Source organism: Onychostruthus taczanowskii, unplaced genomic scaffold, assembly GCF_017590055.1.
Source record: "Onychostruthus taczanowskii isolate IOZ18803 unplaced genomic scaffold, ASM1759005v1 scaffold20, whole genome shotgun sequence".
In the NCBI taxonomy this organism is placed as follows: domain Eukaryota; kingdom Metazoa; phylum Chordata; class Aves; order Passeriformes; family Passeridae; genus Onychostruthus; species Onychostruthus taczanowskii.
In genome coordinates, this window is record NW_024499240.1 from 4490538 (window position 1) to 4512556 (window position 22019).

At 41.5% G+C, this 22019-nt stretch overlaps 1 protein-coding gene across 1 annotated transcript in view; it reads left to right on the forward strand.

The window, feature by feature from the left end:
- Positions 1-19807, forward strand: part of METAP1D (methionyl aminopeptidase type 1D, mitochondrial) — a 43741-nt gene extending 23934 nt beyond the window's left edge. Inside the window, exons 4-11 of the mRNA XM_041403638.1 lie at positions 849-998; positions 4361-4509; positions 5183-5225; positions 8976-9139; positions 17640-17737; positions 18372-18419; positions 19301-19379; positions 19513-19807. Coding sequence (XP_041259572.1) covers positions 849-998; positions 4361-4509; positions 5183-5225; positions 8976-9139; positions 17640-17737; positions 18372-18419; positions 19301-19379; positions 19513-19591 — 810 coding nt within the window. The 3' untranslated portion in view covers positions 19592-19807. The remainder of the gene's footprint in view (positions 1-848; positions 999-4360; positions 4510-5182; positions 5226-8975; positions 9140-17639; positions 17738-18371; positions 18420-19300; positions 19380-19512) is intronic.
- Positions 19808-22019: the final 2212 nt, after the last annotated feature.

A 22019-nucleotide genomic window follows, 5' to 3' on the forward strand; every position in this document is an offset into this window, starting at 1 on the left:
GCCAGCATGGCAGAAAATCAGCCTGGCTGTCATGGGCAAAGGGATTCTTCCACAGCCAGTGAAACAACTCAAGACCCTCTGAGAGAAAGTTAATTTCCAACTCTATGCAAGACATTACTGTTCTTATTAGCTTTCGTGTTTATAAAAGTTGTTAAATTGTTGTGGATTTTAAAAAATCTGATGTTAAATTTCACCTCTTACAAGGGCTGAGAAGTTATTGTGTGGAAAAAATGAGGCTTATTACTCTTCCCTTGACATAGTAAATTGGGATACCTTTGTGTAATGTTGTAGATGGACAAATTTAGGCACAGCATATGAACTAGATTAATGTGTAAAAGCCTCTAAATTAAAATCAGTTCAATCCTAAGATTCTTAGTCAAAAAACAATCTCATGGATTTTTCAATAGGAGTTTTGTTTGAATGAGAAACACAGGATTTGATCAGGTTTAATTTTGAGACTAATTTTGTATGTTTGTCCCGTCACTTCCAGTGTTAGATGCCTTTTGTAGAAAACGCCCCTCTTTGCAAAAGAAAATGAAGAGTTTTAAAGTCTTTCTCCCAGTTTCTTAACTTGAGACTGTCTGTGCTGGAAGTCAGCTGCAGTATCTGCGTTTCAGCACTGGAAGGCTAACAGACTGTGTAAGTCAGTAGTAACAGGCAATGTTAAGTTCAAAAGGGCAGTGGAAGAAATACTGAGGCAGCCTTGAGGGTTTGCCCTGATGGCTTAGGAAGGTCGATACCACGACAGAAAGGGCAAGCTGCCATGAAGCAGGAGGCAATATCTGAGAAAATGATCCCATTGTCATGCTCAGTTTTCTGATCTTCATTTTCAATCCTTTTTCTCCAAGCACATAAAGAAGCCAGACTATGTGACGACAGGCATTGTACCAGACTGGGGAGACGACATAGAAATTAAGAATGAAGATCAGATTCAAGGGCTTCGTCAGGCTTGTCAGTTGGCCCGTCATGTCCTGCTTCTGGCTGGAAAGGGCTTAAAGGTAACAATTACAGAAGTCCCAAAACTGCTTGGGTGTTTTTTATGTTTTCACTTATTTGGGTTTTCTTCCTACTTTTTTGTTCTTTTAACTTTCCTATTGTGTGCGTCCAACTTTAAGGTTGATCCTGAAAAAATAAGGATTTATTAACTTTTTATTCAGTTCATGATATGCCTGTTTAATTATTTCTGTACTTTGGACCTATGTAGTGCATAGTTACTGGCTCAGGTGTAATATCTCTGTGTTTGTCATCTCCCTCTCTTCAGATTGTGTCAAATTGTGTGAGCTTCTCCTAAGGCACATGCTACATTTTTTCCTTTCATTTCATGGCCCATCTACATCATATGTCATGCTTTCCAGCTCTGCATGTGTACAAGCCCACAATTGGTGTGCCTTCTCCATTCCTGCCCATCCTTCAGCCCTCACTGTCCTGTGGGGTCCAATGCAGCTCGTAGAGCTGCGCTGGAATAAACAGCTGCCAAATTCTACACAATTTTCCAGAGTGCATTGATAGTACAGCTTCATGATTTCCAGAAATGTTCCTAGAGTATGCTTTTTAGGATACCTCCCAAGAAAAAATGTAGAGGGTGGAGCCTACTACCAGGTTTTGTAGATGAAGAAATGCTTTTTTAGCCTTGCCTTGGTATTTCATGTAATAGCATATTGGATAAGGTGAAATGGGTTGAGTAGCTATGAGATGCAGAGATAGATGGGGACTGTAGGTCAATGCCATTGACTTAAAAGGAGATTTTTCTTTCAGCTATCATCACTCTTTCACAAAGGTATAGTTCCAGAGCTGGAACAGCAAATAACAAAATTGCGTGAAGCTTTCATCTTACATAGTTTTGTGCATGTTTAACATTTTAATGTGCAATTGTTTTTCAGCACAATAAAACTTACTCATTTAAAGTTGAAGGCATATACATGTTTCCAAAGGATCAGGGTGCAATGTGGGTTTTGAATGAGAGCAATTTTTCACAAATACTCTTTGGTTGTTATCATGTGTAAATACACATGTATGCAGTATGGTGTACTTTATGATGCAGTTCATAATATGTGCCAAATCATACATAAAGCAAAATACTACACATGTATAATGAATGTTTTGGAGCAAAAAGGTGTATAAGGTAATAATTACATAACCAGGACCTGTGTACTGGAAGAAAGCTGGTATTTGGAGTTGCAATGCTAAAACCATGGTCCAGGTCAGTCACAGACTGGTGGTGAGCTCTGTTTTACACAATTAAGTATTTGTTCAAGACTCCACTCACTGGGAGGATGCTCCAAAACCCTCCCTTATTGACAGTGAGCATCTTCTGCTTTCCAGTCTATTGCTGCATGTGGTCAGTTTATGCCTATCTGTTCTTGTGCCAACACTGCTCTTTAATTTAAATAGTTTCCTGCCTTTCTGTGAGTCTTCCCCTTCATGCAGGAATAGAGCTGTGCACCAGACTGAACAAACCAAGCTCTTTTAGCCTCATCTCATATGCTAAACACTACACTCCTATTTAACCTGAAGAATCCCATCCCTCCACGTGTTCCTGTTATCTTGCTGAACCCACCTTGCACGCAGTCCTCCAACCTGGCTCTTGCCTGTGCTTTAGCTAGTGGCAGTCAAGATCCCCCAATATAACAAAGGTGCATTATAATCCATGGATACAGAGAGATAGAGTTTGAACCTGGTTTTGATGTTGCCATTACCACCTGTGGGATTTCAAATTATGATACAGTGTTATATATGATAGCTTTCCTGAGTTTGAGTTATAGATTTGGGAATAAAAACACAGATTCTATGACATGAAAATACTTTATTCTATACTGTTGAATTGCCCTGTTCTGAGTAAAGGATTAGGGCCACAGCAGGTGCCACCAGTGACTTGCCCAGCTAGCAAAAGTATCTTTAAAAGTAAAGCACATACTGTTAAAAGCAGAACTTTGCACAGAGTGTAATCCATGCAGAGACCAGAGATCTGTCTGCTGAGTATCCACAAACCACATCAAATTGCTTGAGCAGAGAAGCAGCAGACAGCAGCCAGTCAGGTACTCGGCAGTTCGGTTTGTCTGTGGGCTAAAGATGAAGATATTTGAGCAGATGCAGGAGCCACAAACCTGTATTTATCCAGAGCCAACGGCTGCCATATCCAATCCAGAGAGCCTGCCAAGGCTGCGGCTGCAACACAGGGGCATGTGCAGTAATCCCAAATCCTGGTCTTGAACCCTCGTTCATTGCTCCTCACCTGCCCAACTATGTTTCTGTGCTGAGCAAAATTCAGCTGAGTAAACAGACCTGGTTTTATCCTCAGCACAGTACACAAGTGCACTCTCCTGTATTGGCTGGGCATGGCCACGCAGTATTTCACTATGTTACTGTCTCCTGCACCACAGCCTACCTGTATTCCACATGTTACTTCAAAATCACAGCCACTGTGACATTTCCTTCAGTGTGCCAAGAATGATACTTGTATCTTTACAAAGTATGATTTTCAAAGGCTCAGAACTCATTCAAAGCAAAATCAATTTACAGCGGAACCCTCAAAAGTACTTCTCAATTAGAGAGGTTTCCCTACCAAATTTCAGCTCTAACCATTCCAGAGTTGATCCAAAAGAAAAGCAAGAATAATATTATTTTAAGCATGTGCACTTTGCACTCCATGGGTACCCAGAAAATGGTTGACTGATTTATGAGAGGGATTTTTTAATATGTAAAAATCTTGTGGAAAAGATGAATCTAGAAGACATCAAGCATAAAAATGAAGATTTCTAAAAATGATGGGTCAGGACTTGTAGATTCATTATGATCATCCAGGCTATGGCAACTTTACGTAAAATATCCTTAAAATTTGCATCTCAGTATTTCAATGTTTTATAACATTTAGGAATACCTGGAAAACAATTTCTTAAAATGCTTAAATACATTATGAATGTACTGGGCAATTACAAGGCTTAATATCCTTTCTTTTACAAATAAAAGAGGAAAGTAATGTTGTGTTTTAAGCGACTGAAAGCATTGAATCAAGACATTTCTATAGTAGCTACTGAAATGATGACATGGGAAATTGGTGTCTTTGAGAAAGTAGATAAGGAAAAGGGAACAGAAAGGAAGTAGACAGGATTTTAGGTTTTCTGGGAACCTTTGAGTGCTTATTTCTACTGCATGCTTTATTTAAAATCTGTATTTTGGAGGGTTTTTCAGAAAAAAAAAGCCTCCATAGATCAATAAAGTATATCAGACAGTATCGTGTTTTGCATCAAAGCAGCATATTTGAAACATCCAATATTTCATTGAAGCTTGGCTGCAATCACATTCAGTAAATATGAGAAACTCTCTTTGCTTTTTTAACAGGATGTTATGTTTGATATTTTAGGTTGGCATGACAACTGAAGAAATAGATTCCATTGTTCATCAGGAAATAATCAGACAGAATGCCTATCCATCACCTCTGGGCTATGGAGGTTTTCCAAAATCTGTTTGTACTTCTGTAAACAACGTGGTATGTCATGGTATTCCTGACAGGTATTTCCTCAATAATGTACATTTTACAACTGGAAATTAAAATGTTAAACTGGAATTAATAAATTGTATTTAATATTGAATGTACTTCAGCTTAACTAAATGTCATACTTAAATGTGTTGTAGATGCAGAACATGTTACCCTGTGATGCTGATAGCTGTTACAGAAATATATGTGAAATATGAAAAAAAATATATTATCCTGTTTTTCCAGTCACTTAAAGAAAAATAGCATATTGCATTTTGAATTTAGTATGTGTTAGGGAAAAAAAACCCAGTATGGTCTGATTTTTTGTTCATCCAGAAAAATAAGTATAGGCTAAGGAATAAATATATTTGAATTCATGTGGGATTTTTTTTTATATTCTCAATACATTCACTACTCACAAAGTAAAATATGAACCCTAGTGAGAGAAAAAGAATAAATATAATGGTAGATTTTTCAGGTGTTGATATGTTTTTCTGGTAGTTGTTTCTCATTATTTTATATTCAGCTACACTTGTTCTCTAAATAGTCAGAGCTGAACATTAAAAATGGTTATTCTGTTTGCTTCTGCCTTCCTCCATCACAAAATATGATGATTTTTTATGTATGTGTCATTAGGTGTTTATTCTTATATTCCCTTTGTTGAGGACTGTCTGTCACCATTATTTTTTTTTTCTGTTTATGTTTCAGTCGACCTCTTCAGGATGGAGATATTATCAACATTGATGTCACGGTGAGTAATTCATATAAAAAAATAGTCTTTGATCAACTTTAGAATCACTAGTAGCAACAGGAAGAATAGTGGATTGGAGGTGGGAGATGCACAGATGGATGTGCTGTTTACTTCTGAGCCAAGGCACAAGCAGCTGGTTTCCTTTTTTGTTTTTAACTGTGTGTTTATTCCAGCTAGACTCAGGCCTGACTTGAATTTAGGACTGGAATCAGATGCACTGAGATCAATGTTGGCCTAAGTGAAATGTCAACCCAATCCTGCTATGTGTCATGTTTTTGAGAAGGTGTAATTGTTATTGATCCACTGTGTAGTTAATGCAGAGCACCACAGTACTGGGCAGCAGCTGAAGATAGATATGTATGAGATGAGCTAACATGAAGAAAGCCAGCATTTTTCCTTCACTCTGCCAAGATTGATCTTCCTCTTCCTGCTGATTTTGAGTGGGGCCTGACATTATCTTACTCTGTCATTAGAGGCTGCATTGGCCTGGGTATGTCAGTCTATTTGGACAGCAACTCTTTTGCTAGCAGTGTTCCCTACATTTATTAAAATCCCCGAAGGTAGTGTTGTGTTCCATTTCTGGTATAGAAGCTCTGAACCTTTTGAGCAGAAACAGAAATAGTGTGATATAACTGTGACTTAATATTTTCAGGGAATCATCAATTATAGCTATTTAAATAAACACAAGCTGGGTTTTCCTAGGAGCAAGAAAGCACAGGAACTGGAAACCTAATTCTCATTTCATTTATGAAATAAAAAATATTTGTGTCTTACTAAAGTTTTTTTCTTTTTGCTGTGCATGTTTTTATTTTTCTGAAGTGCTGTTTATTTCTAGTGTGAACACAGATGTTTTTAGTCCCTCCATTATTTTGCAATAATATGTCACATACAAGAGAGTAGAATCTTGTAAAAACAAGGGTTTTAAATCATTAAAGAACCTATTGGTAACCTGATACTGTGTTCATACTGGCAGAGTGAAGAAATCTTCAGCAGACCTACCTCTGAGCATGAGATTCAAGCTTTCTAAAATATTTTTTCTATTAAAATTAGGGTCAATGACCTTTTTCCCATTACATACTCACATGTGATCCAGAACTGGATTTGGTTTGGCTTGGGGTTTTGATCTTTTTATATTCTTTCCCATCTCCATACTTTCTAATCGTAGAATTCTGACTATCAGGTTTACACAGTGCAATCTAGCATTTTTAAACTTTATTTTTGGCCTTCATGTTAACTTTGGTGAACTGGTCTCACTTTGCTCAGTTTATTAATCTAAATCAGTTTGCAACAACTAAGGATTTAAATCATATTTCTTTGTACCGCCTTAAGGTTCATTTTACTTTTTGTTCAGTCTGTCAGGATGATAATGATACCTTAGATTTAAAAAAAGTATAGACTCATACCACAGATACTTTCCATGATAAACTAAATTAAATATTTTATATTAAAATAGTGTGCATATCTTGTCCACTCTGCTTCATAAATGTCTGACTAAATGTTACTGGCCTTTTTGCAGACATATATTTATTTCCTTTTAATCTAGTCTCATAAAAGAAAATAAATTTTGACATTTCTGTGAATATAAAGATTCCTGCAAGGATGGGAATTGCTGACTATCTTTGTAAGATTTTTTTTCATCATTTAAAACTGAACTGTGCTGTGTGTGATAATTGCTTAGTCTAAAACAGCTGAGGAAAAAATACTACTTTTCAGCATTATTAACTGATCTTTTAGCTTATTTTTAATGAGCAAAACTGGGACATTTCACAGCTGGACAGAATAAAAATCAAAGTAAATATTGCACAACAAATTGTTTATAATTGTGTACAGGTTCTATAAAGTAATTAAATAATACTCAAGTTGTTAAGTGTAAATACCTAGCACTGTGTGCAGATTATCTGAACAAAAAAATCTATTTTAGCACAGTTAAGATGGTAGCATTTCATAGATGAAATACAAATTTTATAGGCTTGAATCATGTGGACTTGAAAATGTGTTTTAGTATAGAGACAATAGTGTTATCCATTACTGGATCCTCAGCATAGTGCAATTTTCAGCCTATTGTTACCAGGTTAATGTTTTCTACAACTTGGTTCTTTCACTGAATTTTAAGGAAATAGTATGTTAGAGTTGCTGTGGTTGTAGTTTATTAAGATCAGAAATATGTAATTGCGGCTGATGGGCTGCAGTAAATATTATTATTTGGTTTGTTGCTGAGTGTTTTTGTTGTTGTTTGTGGGTTTGTTTTTTTTTTTTACTCTCCTGTGTTTTAAATCTGTGTTTGCTTTTCCAGGATGATGATGCTTAATGTTGGGAGTTTATGTGTTTTCCTTGCTAGAGCTAAAAACAAATTAGTTTAATTTAAATGTGAACTATCTGCTTTAAAACCTGCCGAATGGGCATTAAATAAAAAATAAAAAATTATTTTGTGGTAGTCTGAACTGGCAGAGGAAGGTGTAGAGCAGAGGATTGCAGCTGTTTTTTGCCAGAGCAGTGGCAACAAGTTGTGCCCTTGCTGGCACTCACCTTTCCTTTAAATACTCCTTGCTCCTAATGGCCTGCATTTTCTTTATATCTCAACTTGAAGACAAACCTGGCCTTGAGATAAACTGTCTGTAGTGTGGGGTTTTTGGGGTTATGGGTTTTTTTTTAGTTTGGAATCAACCAAAAAGAATGTGAGTCTGTCTTTCACAAATAACTTGCCAGTGGCAAAAGTTCAGTGGTTCAAGCTCGGTGAGTAATTAGTTGTAGAAGGATAGTTGCCCACTGTTTGGGGGAGAAAAAATGTTTTAGAAGATCAAAACTGTGCACCATTATAATTTGTCTTTTTGTAGGGAAATATTGCTTGGTCTTACAATTATGGGCCTGCCTGCCATGTGCATTTTAATGGTATGTTGCAGATCTCTGTAGTGCATAGCCAGGATTTCATGTGCCCAACAGAGGGTTTCAGGAGGGCTAACATTTAAAACCTATGAAATTTCAAAAAGAAAAGAAAAAAAACAATATGTAATTAATTCAACAGCATGTTCCATTTTCAGAACATCAAATTTTTCAGTGCCACAGCAGTACATTTATTGTCTCAAAATTCATCTCTGGAAATCAGAAGTAAAATCCAATGTTAATGCCATATTGTAGCTTAAAAATGAGTTTAAAGAAAACCTGCAACAGCTGACAGTGGGTTTGGTCCGTGGGGTTTCCTCTGGCCGTTGGTAGCAGGGTATGGCTCTCAGCTCAGAGTTCCAGTGGGGGCTGCTGCCTGCGGACCCTCACCTCCCTGCCAGCCACCAACAGGATCCCCGTGGCCACGGCCAGCGCTGGGGCTCAGTCCCTGCCCCTCTGGGGTGCAAGCAGGTCCCTGGCTGCAGCGGGTGCCAGGATGGGTGGGCACCCAACAGCCCCCAGGGCCCACCTCAGCCCATCCACATCCCCCACCCATCTTCTCCCAAGCAGCCCAGTTATCCTCATGTCCTGTGGCTGAGCCTGGTGCGTGGCTGGGCACTGATGCACAGCTTCTGCTTTGCTTGAATTTTTAATTGGCAACGTTGGCAACCCTTAGGCACCTTGCATCCTTTCAAGCTTTTTTTTTTTTTCCTCTGCAATGTTTTGCTTTTCCAGTCTTGCAAATATGACTTACCTGTCTATCTGTTGCAAAATATAGCTTGTTCCTAGAAAAAATGGATTTAATTAAGACAATGATTTGTTTCTGGATGCAAAATGAGAAAATGTCTTTGCATTTCTGTATATGTTTAGGTGTATTACAATGGCTACCATGGTGACACTTCTGAAACCTTTTTGGTGGGCAATGTGGATAAATCTGGTGAAAAGTTAGTGGAGGTTGCCAGGAAATGTAGAGATGAAGCAATTGCAGCTTGCAGACCAGGGGCTCCCTTCTCTGTAATTGGAAACACAATCAGGTAAGCCTTATATTGACAAGTAAAAGGAGGGCTGGCAAATGGGACAAAGGTTATTGGTGGTTTGGTATAAAGCTGATGACATGTTTTATGATTCAAAACCATCATTTCAGTCTGATATCAGTATGTGAACTGCCAAGCTATAATGTTGTTCCTCGGATAAGAGGTATTTTTTTTTAAGTGAATTACACTAGGGTCAGCAAAGATAACTGTAGAAAAAGACAAATATATTCATAAAGTAGATTTAAATTAACATATGTAATTTGCAGTGGGCTTTTGTTTATTTTTTATTTGTATGTGATACTACACCACATCCATCTAATGGTGTAAGACAGTTAGAAACCATTGTTTTCATTGACTGTTACAAAGGAATTAGTCAACATAAATAAGCTCTTTGTTTAAAAACTACAAAAATATTTAACTCGAGAGCTTCTGATCTTACAAAGAGCAGTGGCTGCTAACATCATAGGGAAAAAAGAGCTGACATCCAGAGATTTTTCCCTGTTTTGCATCTCTTCTAGCCTTCGCGTAAATGCAGTCATGATTCTTCTGCTGATGGCTTTAAATAAAAATGTCTTAGTTTTTTGAAGGTACCTATGGATTATTTTAAAATGTTTGCCAAAAGAAAGAAATAGACATACATCATATACATTTCATTAAGCAATACTTCTTCGGACTGCTAATGGTCCCAACAAGCTATTGAATTCATTCTGATTACTTAAAAGCTGCAAGGCTTAGTCACCTTGAAAGGATGCTGCCTTTTTTTTTTTCATTGTAAATCTTGAAATACTTTAAGAAAAAAAGAGAACGGCAAAATATCAGTTAGATGTATTTATAGCTTTAAAAATATTGTAACAGAGTCTGAATCAAACTTTAGTAAAACCTCTTTGGGTTATATCTGAGAAGCTTTTATTGAAGACTTTGTATAAAATTGTGTTTTTGACAGTTTTAAATTATAGGCTAACTAGCCTGGAGAAAAAGGATAGTGTCTTTCTGTTCTTTCATAGGAAATGTTGAATCAGACCCCTACTGGGAAAAGAAATTTAATGCATATCTCACTATCTTACTGTCCATGAATATAATAGAAGTGAATTCAAAATGTAGTTTTATTTTTGCAAATGGGATGAGTCGATAGATGCACCTCATATTTTTGAACACCTAGGGTTCAACAAATTTACTGGTGGTGCTCTTGCATTTTAACAAAATTTATTCTTGAGTAGAAGGGGGCACAGAACACTGGATTCTTATTCAAGCATTCTATCGAGCTCTGCATTCATGGCTGTGTCTAAAGGGCATGTCAGCCTTTGATTCTCTCTGAGAGGTAATTATCCTTTTCCTGTCACGGAACAACAAATGATAGCTAACTACAGAGGCACATTTGCAGTAGTCACATTCATCAACTGCAGAAAAAAAATTCAATTTAATTGTGCAACACAGCTGCACATAGGCTTTTTGAGCATTTCTGTTGTTCTCCCTGTCTTGCTATTCCTCCCTCCAGATCTATTTTTTAAACTTTTTTTTTCTGGTTATTTTTTCCCCCTTTTTGTCTCTTCTTCCATTTTTACTCTCTGTACTTTCTTGTTAAAGTAATTTTCTTTTGTGGCTCTCATTCTTTTTTCCCCATTGAAGGCTATGAATGTAGAAAATTATCACAATTACTCATATAATTGAGCCTCTTTGTAGCAAGTGCAACTCCAGTAGCCTTTCTCCATCATGAAAATGGTTTCATTATAGGGTTTTTCATATTCTCTGACACCATCTACACAGAGGAACAGGCGTGCAGATGAGATGTACTAGGAACAGGGTAGATCAGTAAGGTCACAGTAGGAATAATTAGCTCTGCTATGGAAAGAGCATCTAGGCCTTTTACTGCTACATAAATGTACTGTCCATGGCTTTTAGTCACAAAAAAACTTACTAACAAATGGAGCTCCCGCCTACTACTTTGAAAAAAAGATTTGTATCAACACTACAATTTTCCATCATTAAGACTAATAACACAGAGCCTAGTATACATCAAGGGGAATAAAAAGAAAAATCTCACATTCAAGTGGCGGCTGGGTGCTGACCTTTGTTCCCTTTTTTTGTGTTCAACTTAACTCTTTACAAAAAAGAGCCACACGCCACACCAACATGCAGGTGAACTCCAGCTAGTGCTAGCAAAGCATGGCATTCAGTTGGAAAATCTGATAAATCTCCATGCAGGATAATGCATTTCATTACAGATTCACTACATTAATTCTAGCTGTTTTTTTTTTTTAAAAAAAAAAAAAAAAAAAAAAAAAAAAAAAAAAAGGAAGAAGAAGAAAAAGAACAGAGTTGAATGTGACATTGGATTTTTGCTGTGTTGTTGCAGAGGTCAGTTTCCCTGCAAAATGTAAATATATAGTCAGTGTCCCCTTTGCAAAGCAGATTAATTGAAGCTAGTAGCTATTCAAAACTGCATATGAAATAGCAGGTCATTAACTTTATTTCTCAAGATTTTATCGTGTTGACAATTTAAATGTGCTGATTTGTTTAGAATTACTTTAACACTCCCTCTGCTGAAAGCTCACCTTGGCTTGGTGAAGCTGTGTGTTTCAAGTTATTTGTCATTTGACATTTGCTTACAGACAGACATATATATATATATATATATATATATATATATATATATATATATAAAAATCTCAAGTTTCACAATAGTTAGATATTATAAATGCCTGAGAACAAGCACCTACGAGCTGAAAACATTTAGGTCCATCAGAATGGATATGTGTCTAAGTTTCTTTCATCAGTTTTTCTGTAAAGGTGCTCCAGTCATATCCAGAATGCATCTTATGCACAAATAATGAGAATATTTCCTTTCTACAGTAGGTTTCAGAATAATTATATCTCGGAGTAAGTTTGCAGTCAATATTCTAACACAGTCTTTGTCATGGAAGCTCAATAGCTGACACTGAGTTATTTCACTGATAGCAGTTCATTCTTCCATCAGCTACAAGTTGCAAATAAAATACTGCATGGATTTGTGAGTTACTTTGTTTAGAAAAATTTGGATCTTTGTTTACCTCATATCAAAACTATTGGTCAGTTCCTGTGTAAAAGGAATTGGTCCCTATGGTCCATTTTCTTCTACCATTTCTGACATTTTCAGACAAAAATATATCTAGTTTGAAATCTGCTTTTTAGACAGTGAGTCTAAGTGCATGAAAGTGTTAGGAGTGTAGAGAGCTAAAGAACTTAAAAGTGATGTTGTTAAATAAATCAAATTTCAACTCCAACAAAAAATAGTAGTGATGAAAGTATTAATAAATGGTTTAAAATGTTTAACTAGTAAGTATATGTTTTGATATTAATTTAGAACAATATAAAGCAGATTTTTAAAAAAATCTGTTTCTCTCAGATTATGCACATTTAAACAATAAGTGGCTCAGGCAAAATAAGTCATTTTAATGTCATCTGTGATAGATTTTCCTTGACAGCTACTGTAAATTACAATTACACTGCTTCTCTCTGCACTTGAAAGTAAGCATTGCAATAAATTATCTTTTATTTCAATCCATCATGTCTGCTTTCAGAAACAGAGAACCTCAAATAAAAGTTCAGCACTATTGTAAGAAAAATACAGTAATTTGTGTTCCAGTTTGAAACTAAAATGTACCTTTCTTTCAAAAAACAATTGTTGGCTTTCAAAAATATTACTAATTATACCTCAACATTTATTGTCATTATAGGGAATCCCTGAACTTGTGCATTCCCTCAGTCTAGGATTACTATTTCAGAAAAAAAACCCACTTGAATATTTTCCCAGTAGAATTTTATAATTTCTCAAATTAAATACTATGGTACTATTCAAAATAGGGGTTTTTTTTTATCACAAATAAATATAGTTTAGGATGAGTCTGGTTTCAATGCTTTAAAAAAAAAAAAAAAGACAAGTATGCCATTCAGTGGCCAATTTGCTACTAATATAGCTAAGACAAACATGATTACTTCTAATTTAAAAAAAAAAAAAAAACATGAGATCCCTACATAAGAACACAATTATCATGGGGCTATTACCAGTTTCAGTGTTTCTCAAGTATATTCACTGCCAAGAAGTGTAAGACAAATTTGTTTAACAACTTCAGCCATTCATGTCATGCTGCTCTGCAGGACTGTTTTGGATAAGGTTTCATCCCTGGTAAGAGAAGCTGGCACTGTGGGAGAAGCATCCCTGGCTGAGGATCAGTTCACCAGGATGCTTATCCTTGGCAGCAAAGCAGTCTGTGCCATCTTGTCCAATCAGTCAAATTCTTTCTTCCCTTGTGCCACCGCAGAGCCCAGAGAAGCAGTAGGAATCAGTGCTGAAAATGGGATTTTTTTTTTTCTTCAGTGTGTGCTAAGAATACTAGACCAGACCTACCCTGAGGAAAAAGTGACAAAATTTGGTAAAAAAAGGAAATGCTCCTCTAGATGCACCTAGAGGGTATCTACACGGGACAGCTCCCTAAGGAAATTCTTTCAACCTGCTTTTCAGCTTAACAGGAGGGATTTATCACCCAAGAGCTCCTTTGAGGGGAAGCTTGAGTATAGGGGAAAGCTTTCTAGAGAGTCAGTCCTGCCTGTTCCTCCTTTGTGGCAATTTCCCTGTTAGGCTGCTGTCAGGACAGCAATGCATGTCTCCACACTTATCCCTCCTTTCAGAGAATTAGCTGTTGTCTGGCAACATGGGAAGAGGATGCTCAAATGGCAACTGACACCTACCTCTCCTGTCTCCACTCTCTGAAGCATGACACCACCATCTGACAGGCTCTGCCAATGGCTTCGGGAGGATAGCTGGGCCCTCAGTGGTGTTCCTTTACCAGCTGGGTCGCTGCTGATCCATGCCAGTGCCAGACACTTGGCCTGGCTTTGCCATCAGCAAAAGAAAAGCAGCACTGCAGCTACTCTTGACTCCTCAGCCACTAGAACACATGTGCTAGAACACATGGCAGCAAAACATAAAATCAAGTACTGGGCTCACTAAATAATTATGCTTTTAATCCTGCCCAATTCATCTCTGCCCAAATATGCAACAAAGATCAATACGTGTGATAATAAATGTTGTCAATGGGTATTTTTAACAGTGATTATTTTGAGGAACATTTTTTTTTCTGTTGATGCCGTCTTGTGAGGTGTACATCTGCTGCCCCAGCATTTGCTCTGGAAATGATTTGCTGGGATGTACCTCATCCAAGGGAAACTGGCAGACTGGCACATCCTTTCCCCCAGCAGATGCCAGGCAGCCCAGCTCAGCCATGCCAACCTCTGCCTCCTGCCTTCACTGCTTCCCCACTTGCAATCAGGGCTCCTCCAGCTGCCTCAGCTTACGCTGCCTATCTGCAAGAAGCATCTGATTAAGTTGGGGCTGCAATCTTGTAAGATTGTCTTGTGGGAAAGCTGCAAAGAAAGGCCACCACTGACAGGTCCTGAGCTGGGCAGTGAGACAGCAAGACCAAAATGTTGAGCTGTTATCAGCAAGAACCACTCTCTGGCATCTTGATTTTTTAATCAGATTCCACAGCCTGAGAATCCTGGAGACCAGAGAGGCTAACCAAGACCACTAGCTCAATTCACTCTTCTCAGAGCTGTCTCTCCAAGTTACAGCCAACATGTACATTTACAGGATTACCTTTGCAAGTTGTAGCTAGGATTAGCAGCTTTGTTTTGTTATGAAAGCTGCATGTTTTACTGTAACTCCACAAGGATGTAAAACCTCACTAGGATTTATTAAAAACTCCAAAGTAAAGCTAGTAGCTGTGGAGAGAAACGCCTGAAGCACGTGCAAATACTAAAACCAGATTGAAAATGGCTGAATTTCATACCTGCAGCTTATTTTCTGTGTGTTACTTCAGGTCTGTTGACCGTGTTATGTTTTATTTAGAGAATACCAAGGCTATGTATGTGAACAAGAGGGCAGAAGGAGGGGCACAGTGTCTATCAGTGTAGAAGTCAAAGCCCTGTGAGCTCCGGGATCCCCTCTTTTGATGACAGACAGTAACCACTGAAGTACTGATGCTAACAGAGTTGTTTTCAAGCTGTTTGGCAAGAAAGTGGTAGAATTCGCTGTTGAGATGCATGTGAACCATTTCTTTGACTGCATGAGGACGGGATACTGTTGTAACACTGCCTTCTGTGTGCCCCGGTGCTTGTGCACTTGGTGCCAAACACAGCTCCTGCTGCTACTGCCACCCTCCTTGGCAGCAGCTGAATGCTGAGGCTGGAGCTTCCCCTGCTCACTGGAAAGTATCCAGCCATGGTGCTCCGAAGAACAGATGCACAGAGAGAAACTATTTCTGTTTTGCTACAGAACATGGATTTTTCTGGAAGAAAAAATCCTGTAGTAATACAAAAACTGACCATGCTCTGTCAGTGGTCAGGGATGCCATGTAAGGACATCAGCAAAGCTGAACAGTTAGTGTGATTTTTTATGATTTTGCAAAAAGACTGGCAGAAGAAGATGAAAAAAACTTTATCACATGTTGCATGAATGGTTTCTCCTTTCTCTCTTCAGAGAATCACTTCACTCATATGGGAATCATCATCTGCATTGCTCTGGGCTTGGTCACTGGAGATCTTGGAATTTTTGTATGTTTCTGAGGAATCTGGCTTTCTAACTCATCGCCATTCCCTGTACTTCTTGCTTGACCTTCAGCAGCATCATAGCCAGCAGGCCAAGTCTCTGACCCAGATATGGGGAACATGATAGAAAGGCAGGGAAGAAAGTTTTGTTTTCTGTCTCTAGTAGGACTTCTCATTGCATAATCCTTTATCAGTTTTTTTTCAAAATAATTGATGTATAAAGTTGATGTATATATAAATTGTTTATAAAGCCTGGACTTCGAGTGCAAACAAATTAACCCCCAATTTCTAGCTTTATCGGTAATCCTCTTTGCCAGTACTTTGCCAGTACTTTGGGGGTACCTAAACCTGAAATTTCTATTTTTCTCCAGAGTTAATGAAGAAATGTGATGAGTCTTTTTATCAGAGCAATAAAAAGGTAGAAGGTAATATACGAATCCTGTTAAAACACGTTCTAAGGTCTGAACACTGCAGCATTAACCAACTCTAGTCTCTCATTGCCATTTAACTGTGGTGGAGCAGCATGTCCCTCAATTGAGTGGCATTAAATTCTGGGACGATGACCCATGGGCACTGGAGCCAGCACTGCAGAGTCTGTGGAGCCTGGTGTGCAAAGGTGATTACTTTGTACAGCAAGCTGAGGCCACTTTGCACCTGAATAAAAGCTACCCCGTGGGGATTAACAGGCTTTAATTTCTGCAACAGCTTTACCTTTAGTTGAGTTTTCTAACTTTTCCAGCTTTCTACCTGTAGTGAAACTGTGAGAGAGCATTTCCTAAGATGTAAATACAGACAAACCTGAAGTTGTTCAGTGCCTACCTTCATTCAAAGAAGCAAATGAAGCTTTTAATGTTATAGGCAAAATCTCTTCAGGCTAAGGGTGTTCCTGTCCTGCTTTGATTTTAGAAATAAGATGGGGGTGGTATGCAGGGACAAGGATAACTTTCTTGTCACTTCTAATCCATCTCCAGATCTTCATGAATCTCTGCATTTTTCTGGTTTGGATATGGGCAGGCCTCCTGGCTGAGCTGCCTCAAATCACTGTGTCCACCACTGCCTCCATCACTGCTTGAGTACAGCGAGTCCCTGAAAGTGAAGCCTGCAGACGTGGGGTGCGCCAGCAGCCAGAGCATACCCCATGTATCTCCAGGTCCTCCAGTTTTGGGGAACTGGGATAGGAATTTGCTTTCCTACCATGGGTAGGGATCAGTGCTCAGCCATGGTCCTGAAGGCTGTTCTCAGAGATGCTTCTCCCTGAGGCAGGCCATGAAAGGCAGGGCACATCTCTCAGGCAGAACTGAAATACGGTAGTTGTTATTATTTGGTTTTGCCTCTGTGGCAATAGATTCATTAGAAATACCTTGTTATTTAGCATACATCTATTTGCTGAACTTTCAATACATTTTTATACTAAATGTTTGAAGTATTATGAAAGCGAAGTAGAGGGGCTCTTAACTCTCCCTGTTGGCAGCAGGAGCCTCTTCTCCTGCAGGAAACCCAGTGCAGGCCTTGGGTATGCAGCCCAGCACAGACTCTGCACTTACAGGGAACTCGGCAGAGGCTGTGGTTTGGTGCTATGCTGAGGCCTTGGCTGCCCAACTTGGCAACTTCAGCTGTGCCATCTTAAAATGAGTTCTCAGTGTGCTTGTGGAAAAGGTTACCCTCCATCGAGCAGGGAGACAACACACTGCCGTTTTACTTAGCAGGGCTGGCACAGGAGCTACCAGCCTCTGTTGGCAGGCATGTTAACTCTGAAACCTAACAATGGCTCAGCCGTGCTCCCTTCAATGACTCTCTTTCGGAACGGTGGCAAAGTGGTGACCCGGTGTCGGTAGCAACGCGGTAGCAGGGGCTGGGGCCGTCTAGCGGGGCTGGTGGTGGGGGCACGCACCCTGACAGATCCTCTTTGCCCCCGCAGCTCCCTGGCATGGCAAGGTGGCTTCCAGGTCTGCCCCTTCTTCGTCGGCCACGGCATCGGGTCGTACTTTCACGGGCACCCCGAGGTGTGGCACCACGGTAAGTGGCCCCCGCCCGCCGGGCCCGTCTTGCCCGCTCCGCTCCGCCCGGGCGGTGAGAGGGCTCCGGGGAGGGGGAGAGGGAGGGCGGTAAAGCGAGCAGAGCCCCACACATACACACACACCCCCACGCATGCTGCCGGTCCGGCGGGGCGGGGGATTGCCGGTGGGGAGATTAAATCGCTGGGAAGCTGGAGGACATCACCAGCCTCGTTTTCTGAGGGTCGCGTGGGTATTTATGAGGACAAGTCGCTCGTTAACGGAGTTGCCGGGGCAGCGAGCACCGCGGACCGCCTCCCCCGCCCGCTCCGGGCGGCGGCCGCCCTGTCCCGCTCCGCATCCCGCCCGCGCCCGAGCCGCGCCGGCAAACTTTGTCACGGGGCAAAGAAAAATCTCTGCTAAAACGTTCAGGCTCCCGGCCTGGACGGAGCCGCCGTCGGGGTGGTCTCGCTGCGGCCGGGGTGGGATCGCTTTCGGCGGGTGCTCCGGCTCATAACGGGGCTCGGGTGCACAGTACCTGCGAGCTAAAAAGGGGTTTAAACAAAGGGCTTGGTTGCGTTCTCTAAAAAAAAAAAAAAAAAAAAAAAGACCCAAGATGCAAAAACGCGGGTTTGTTTTTTTTTTTCCTTTTGTAGCCAATGACAGTGATTTGTTAATGGAAGAGGGAATGGCGTTCACAATAGGTTAGTAACTCTCTGCTATGGTTTTCTACTAAAAAGCACACACGGAGCAGCCCAGATCTGTAACATTTCTATTTCTTTATTGGGATGTAGAAATAACCGTGCAGACAGGGGGACGTCGGTGAGATTGACCTCTTAGGAAACAGATTAAAATACAATTTTTAAAAACGCATTAGAAACTGTTAGGATTAAATAATTTTCAAATTACAAGATTTAAAGAATGAAATGTTAATTATAAATTTTGCTAATATTTGACTCCTATTTTTGGCAAGGCAGAGACTCTGCCCGCGCACTTGATTTGAGGAGGGTGAGAAGGATGCGATCGTGTCCCCGAAGCCGAGCAGCCTGGTGGCACTTAGTCATTCGCTGCCTTCCAGAGCTGCTGTTGGGTTTGGGGACTGCGGCGGCGGTAACCAGCCGGAGCCTCGCCCCGCAGACTGATCGTGCTCACTTCTAGTCGTGGAGAACTGCTGAGGGGAAAGCCTTCGTTCTCACTGTGTGGCTAAATGGCACGGCAATTAGAAGGAAATAAGAAAATTGTTGTTTTGCTGATTTAATGAACATTTTAAGCCTGTTTTAAAAATTCAAATATTTAAAACTATCTGTTGTTTATAAATGTGGTTGTTGCTTTGGTTATTATCCTCACGGTCTTAATTAAAGCTTGATTAAAATTCCATGCTTTTACAAAAGAGAAATGGGCAACTTCCTACCTTGCTATTTTGTCTTCCTTTTTAGTTCACATTTTAGTGTGTCAAGAGAATGCCAGCCCAGGGAGATGGGACCTGTGTGGAAGGGGAGCTACTTGCCCCGCTTTTCTTGATTGTTTCACAATCCATACAGGAGTGCAACTAACTTTAGAATACATTTTGTTTTTCTTGCTGCAGAGCCAATAATAATGGAAGGATCCCCTGAATTTAAGATTCTGGAGGACAAATGGACTGCAATTTCTGTCGACAATAAAAGGTGCCTGATTTTATTTTTTGGTATTTCCTAAGACATGGAACTCATCACTGACAGCCCAAAAAACCCAAACAGATGAGTTTCCAGGCATGGTGCATGTGTTTTCCCCCTCATGACTGCTAAATGTGAATTTCAGATCGGCACAATTTGAGCATACCCTGGTGATTACCTCAGAGGGAGCAGAAATCCTCACTAAACTGGTGGAAGAAGCCTAAAGATGGAGCAAGGAGTGGAGAGACTTGCTGTACTTCTGGGATTTCAAGTTTTACTCGGGACAGAGAAGAGGTTTCTATAATTTCTGAGGGGAATGGCTGTTGCATAAGTCACTCCAGGGGACAGAAAAAGCAATTTGAGGGGTTGGCTCTGGACATAGTTCTTTCTGTGTATTACCTGGTGAGTATTTAATAAAAGTCTTTAGGTTTTTTTTGTGACCCTAGGAGCAGCCATGCCCAGTCTGCAAGTGGCAAAGGGTTTGGGTTATTTGGGGTTAGGGGCAGAAAGTGGCACCCCTTTCTTCCAAATCCTATGTGGGGCAAATAGATATCAGATGATACAGTCTTTAAGCAGTTGAGAGGACAGAGAAACATGGCATTTTCCCTTTATAGCTGAGGCATGGAGTCAATTTGTCTTCATTGTGATTAGCACAGTGCTGTTTCCCAGGCTGTAACTTCTACTAGGATGGAAAAAAGTTTCCTGAGAGTGTCAGGCAGAGGGAGCAGACTCTTCCCAGCATCATTCCCAGCAGCAATCCCCTGCTTCTTGCCTCTTTTTACACAGCACAAAAAGTGATTAAAAATGAGATGCAAAGCACATCTCTCTAGGGATCAATAATTGCCCTGCTTGAAAAATTAGCCAGTTTGGGGTAATCACTGCTCTGTGGTGCCCATGTTGGTTAAGGGAGAGGTACTCTACAGTTTAAGCATTTTATGGAAGCAGAGGAGTTTGCAGTCTGGAAGATGAGTCCTGACTCCTGCACAGAGTTTGGAACCGACGGACCTCATGAGCTGCGGTCTCACTCAGCCCTGTGCTCTCTGCAGTCCTGTTCTGGGCCTGCCAGGCATGCAGGGGTTGGTTTGCACTTTAGCCAGTTGCTGACCGCCCCGTGGGACCAAACAAGTCTCGCACTGATATTTGGAGGCTACCAGAGCAGGACCTGGGACTGTAAAATGTGGGGTAGCCTTGGAGATAATTAAAGGACTTCCAGAAGTTCCCCAGGCCTATGGCAACAGTGGTGCTGTGCTGTTTGGTACAAGTGACTTGGCCCTCATTGCAGGCAGAGAAGGTCGCATGCTGAGGGCTGGCCGGTTGCACATTCGGGCAACCAGAGTGGCTCAGCACTGGCTCCCTCAGTGGTCCTGGACAGAAGTAAGCTGCTGTCTTACAGCTCTACTCTGCTGTTTACTTCCGTTCAAGTACAGTGAGCTCTCAGCTCTAATAGTTTCTAACAGCAGCTTTTCAAAAAGCAGGGACCCCCTCCCTGAATACAGCTAACACTGCGGGGCAGCCACTCAGCTTCATCCTCCCCGAGAGGAGCTTGGAAGGCCATAAAACCTGCAAAACAAACAATGCAGCCAAGTTTACAAATACGCAGAGATTAAACAGTGCGAAGGACAGCATTGCCTGGAGGGGCATGTATTTTGCTCCCTTACGTTCCATCGCTCAGCCGCGCTGCCGGTTCTGAGGGGCACTGGGAGCAGCAGGGTGTCCGGTGCGTCCCGGGAGGCGCACTAGAGGTGCCTCCCGTGGATTTTGGCCGCGCCGGGAGCCCCTGGATGGCACCGCAGGTGCCGTGTTTCTCACCATCCTCTGCCCTTTGCCCCTGTCCTGCTCTTACCGCGGCGTGGGATGAAGCGGGAACGGGGCAACCGGGAGCAGGGAACCCCCCGCAGCCCATCGCAGGGGGACTGCCGGCAGCTCCTGGTAATCATTGCGCTCTGAAGTCCCGCCGGTGACTCTGCTGGGACTGCGAGTTTTACCGGCCGCTGCGGAGCGCTGGCGGCCAGGCGGAGGCATTGATAGAGCACCTTTGTAATCCTAATTACGAACGAGACTGAAGAGATGTCTCGGCTGTTCGGGGACAGCCAGGGCCTCGCACAAGCCCATCATGCAGAAGGTGTTGCCGGGCCAGCACGATGAGAGCCCCGACGTGGCAGTCGCTCCCGCGGGGTCAGGACGCCCTGCGGCCGTGGCCCCTCGGCGCCCGCCGAAGCCGCGCTCACCGGGACCACCGAGGGGCGGGGGCCCTGCTCTGCAGGACGGGGGCGAGCAGAGCCTCACCGACCGCGGGGTTTTGGCGAGGGTGGGGGAACTGTGGCTCGCCCCGGGACTGCTTGTGTGCGGCCGATCGGAGAAGACGGCAGTCCCGGCGGACGCGGAGCGGCTCTCTGCAGTTGTCAGGCTGAGGCCGGCGAAGGTGCCGGAGCTGCCCGGGCGCCCTGTTCCCTGCCCGGCCACGCTCGCTGACCCGCCTCGGGTGGTCACTTCCATGGCCAGGAGGGCAGAGCTGGCTGGCGGGGGGCACCGTGTGAGTACGGAAACACCGTCCCTGCCCCTTCTGCGCCAAGCCTCGGAGAGTTAGTGAGAATGAACTTAGCGCATTGCGAGCAAATTAAAAAAAAAAAAAAAAAAAAAAAAAAAAAACAA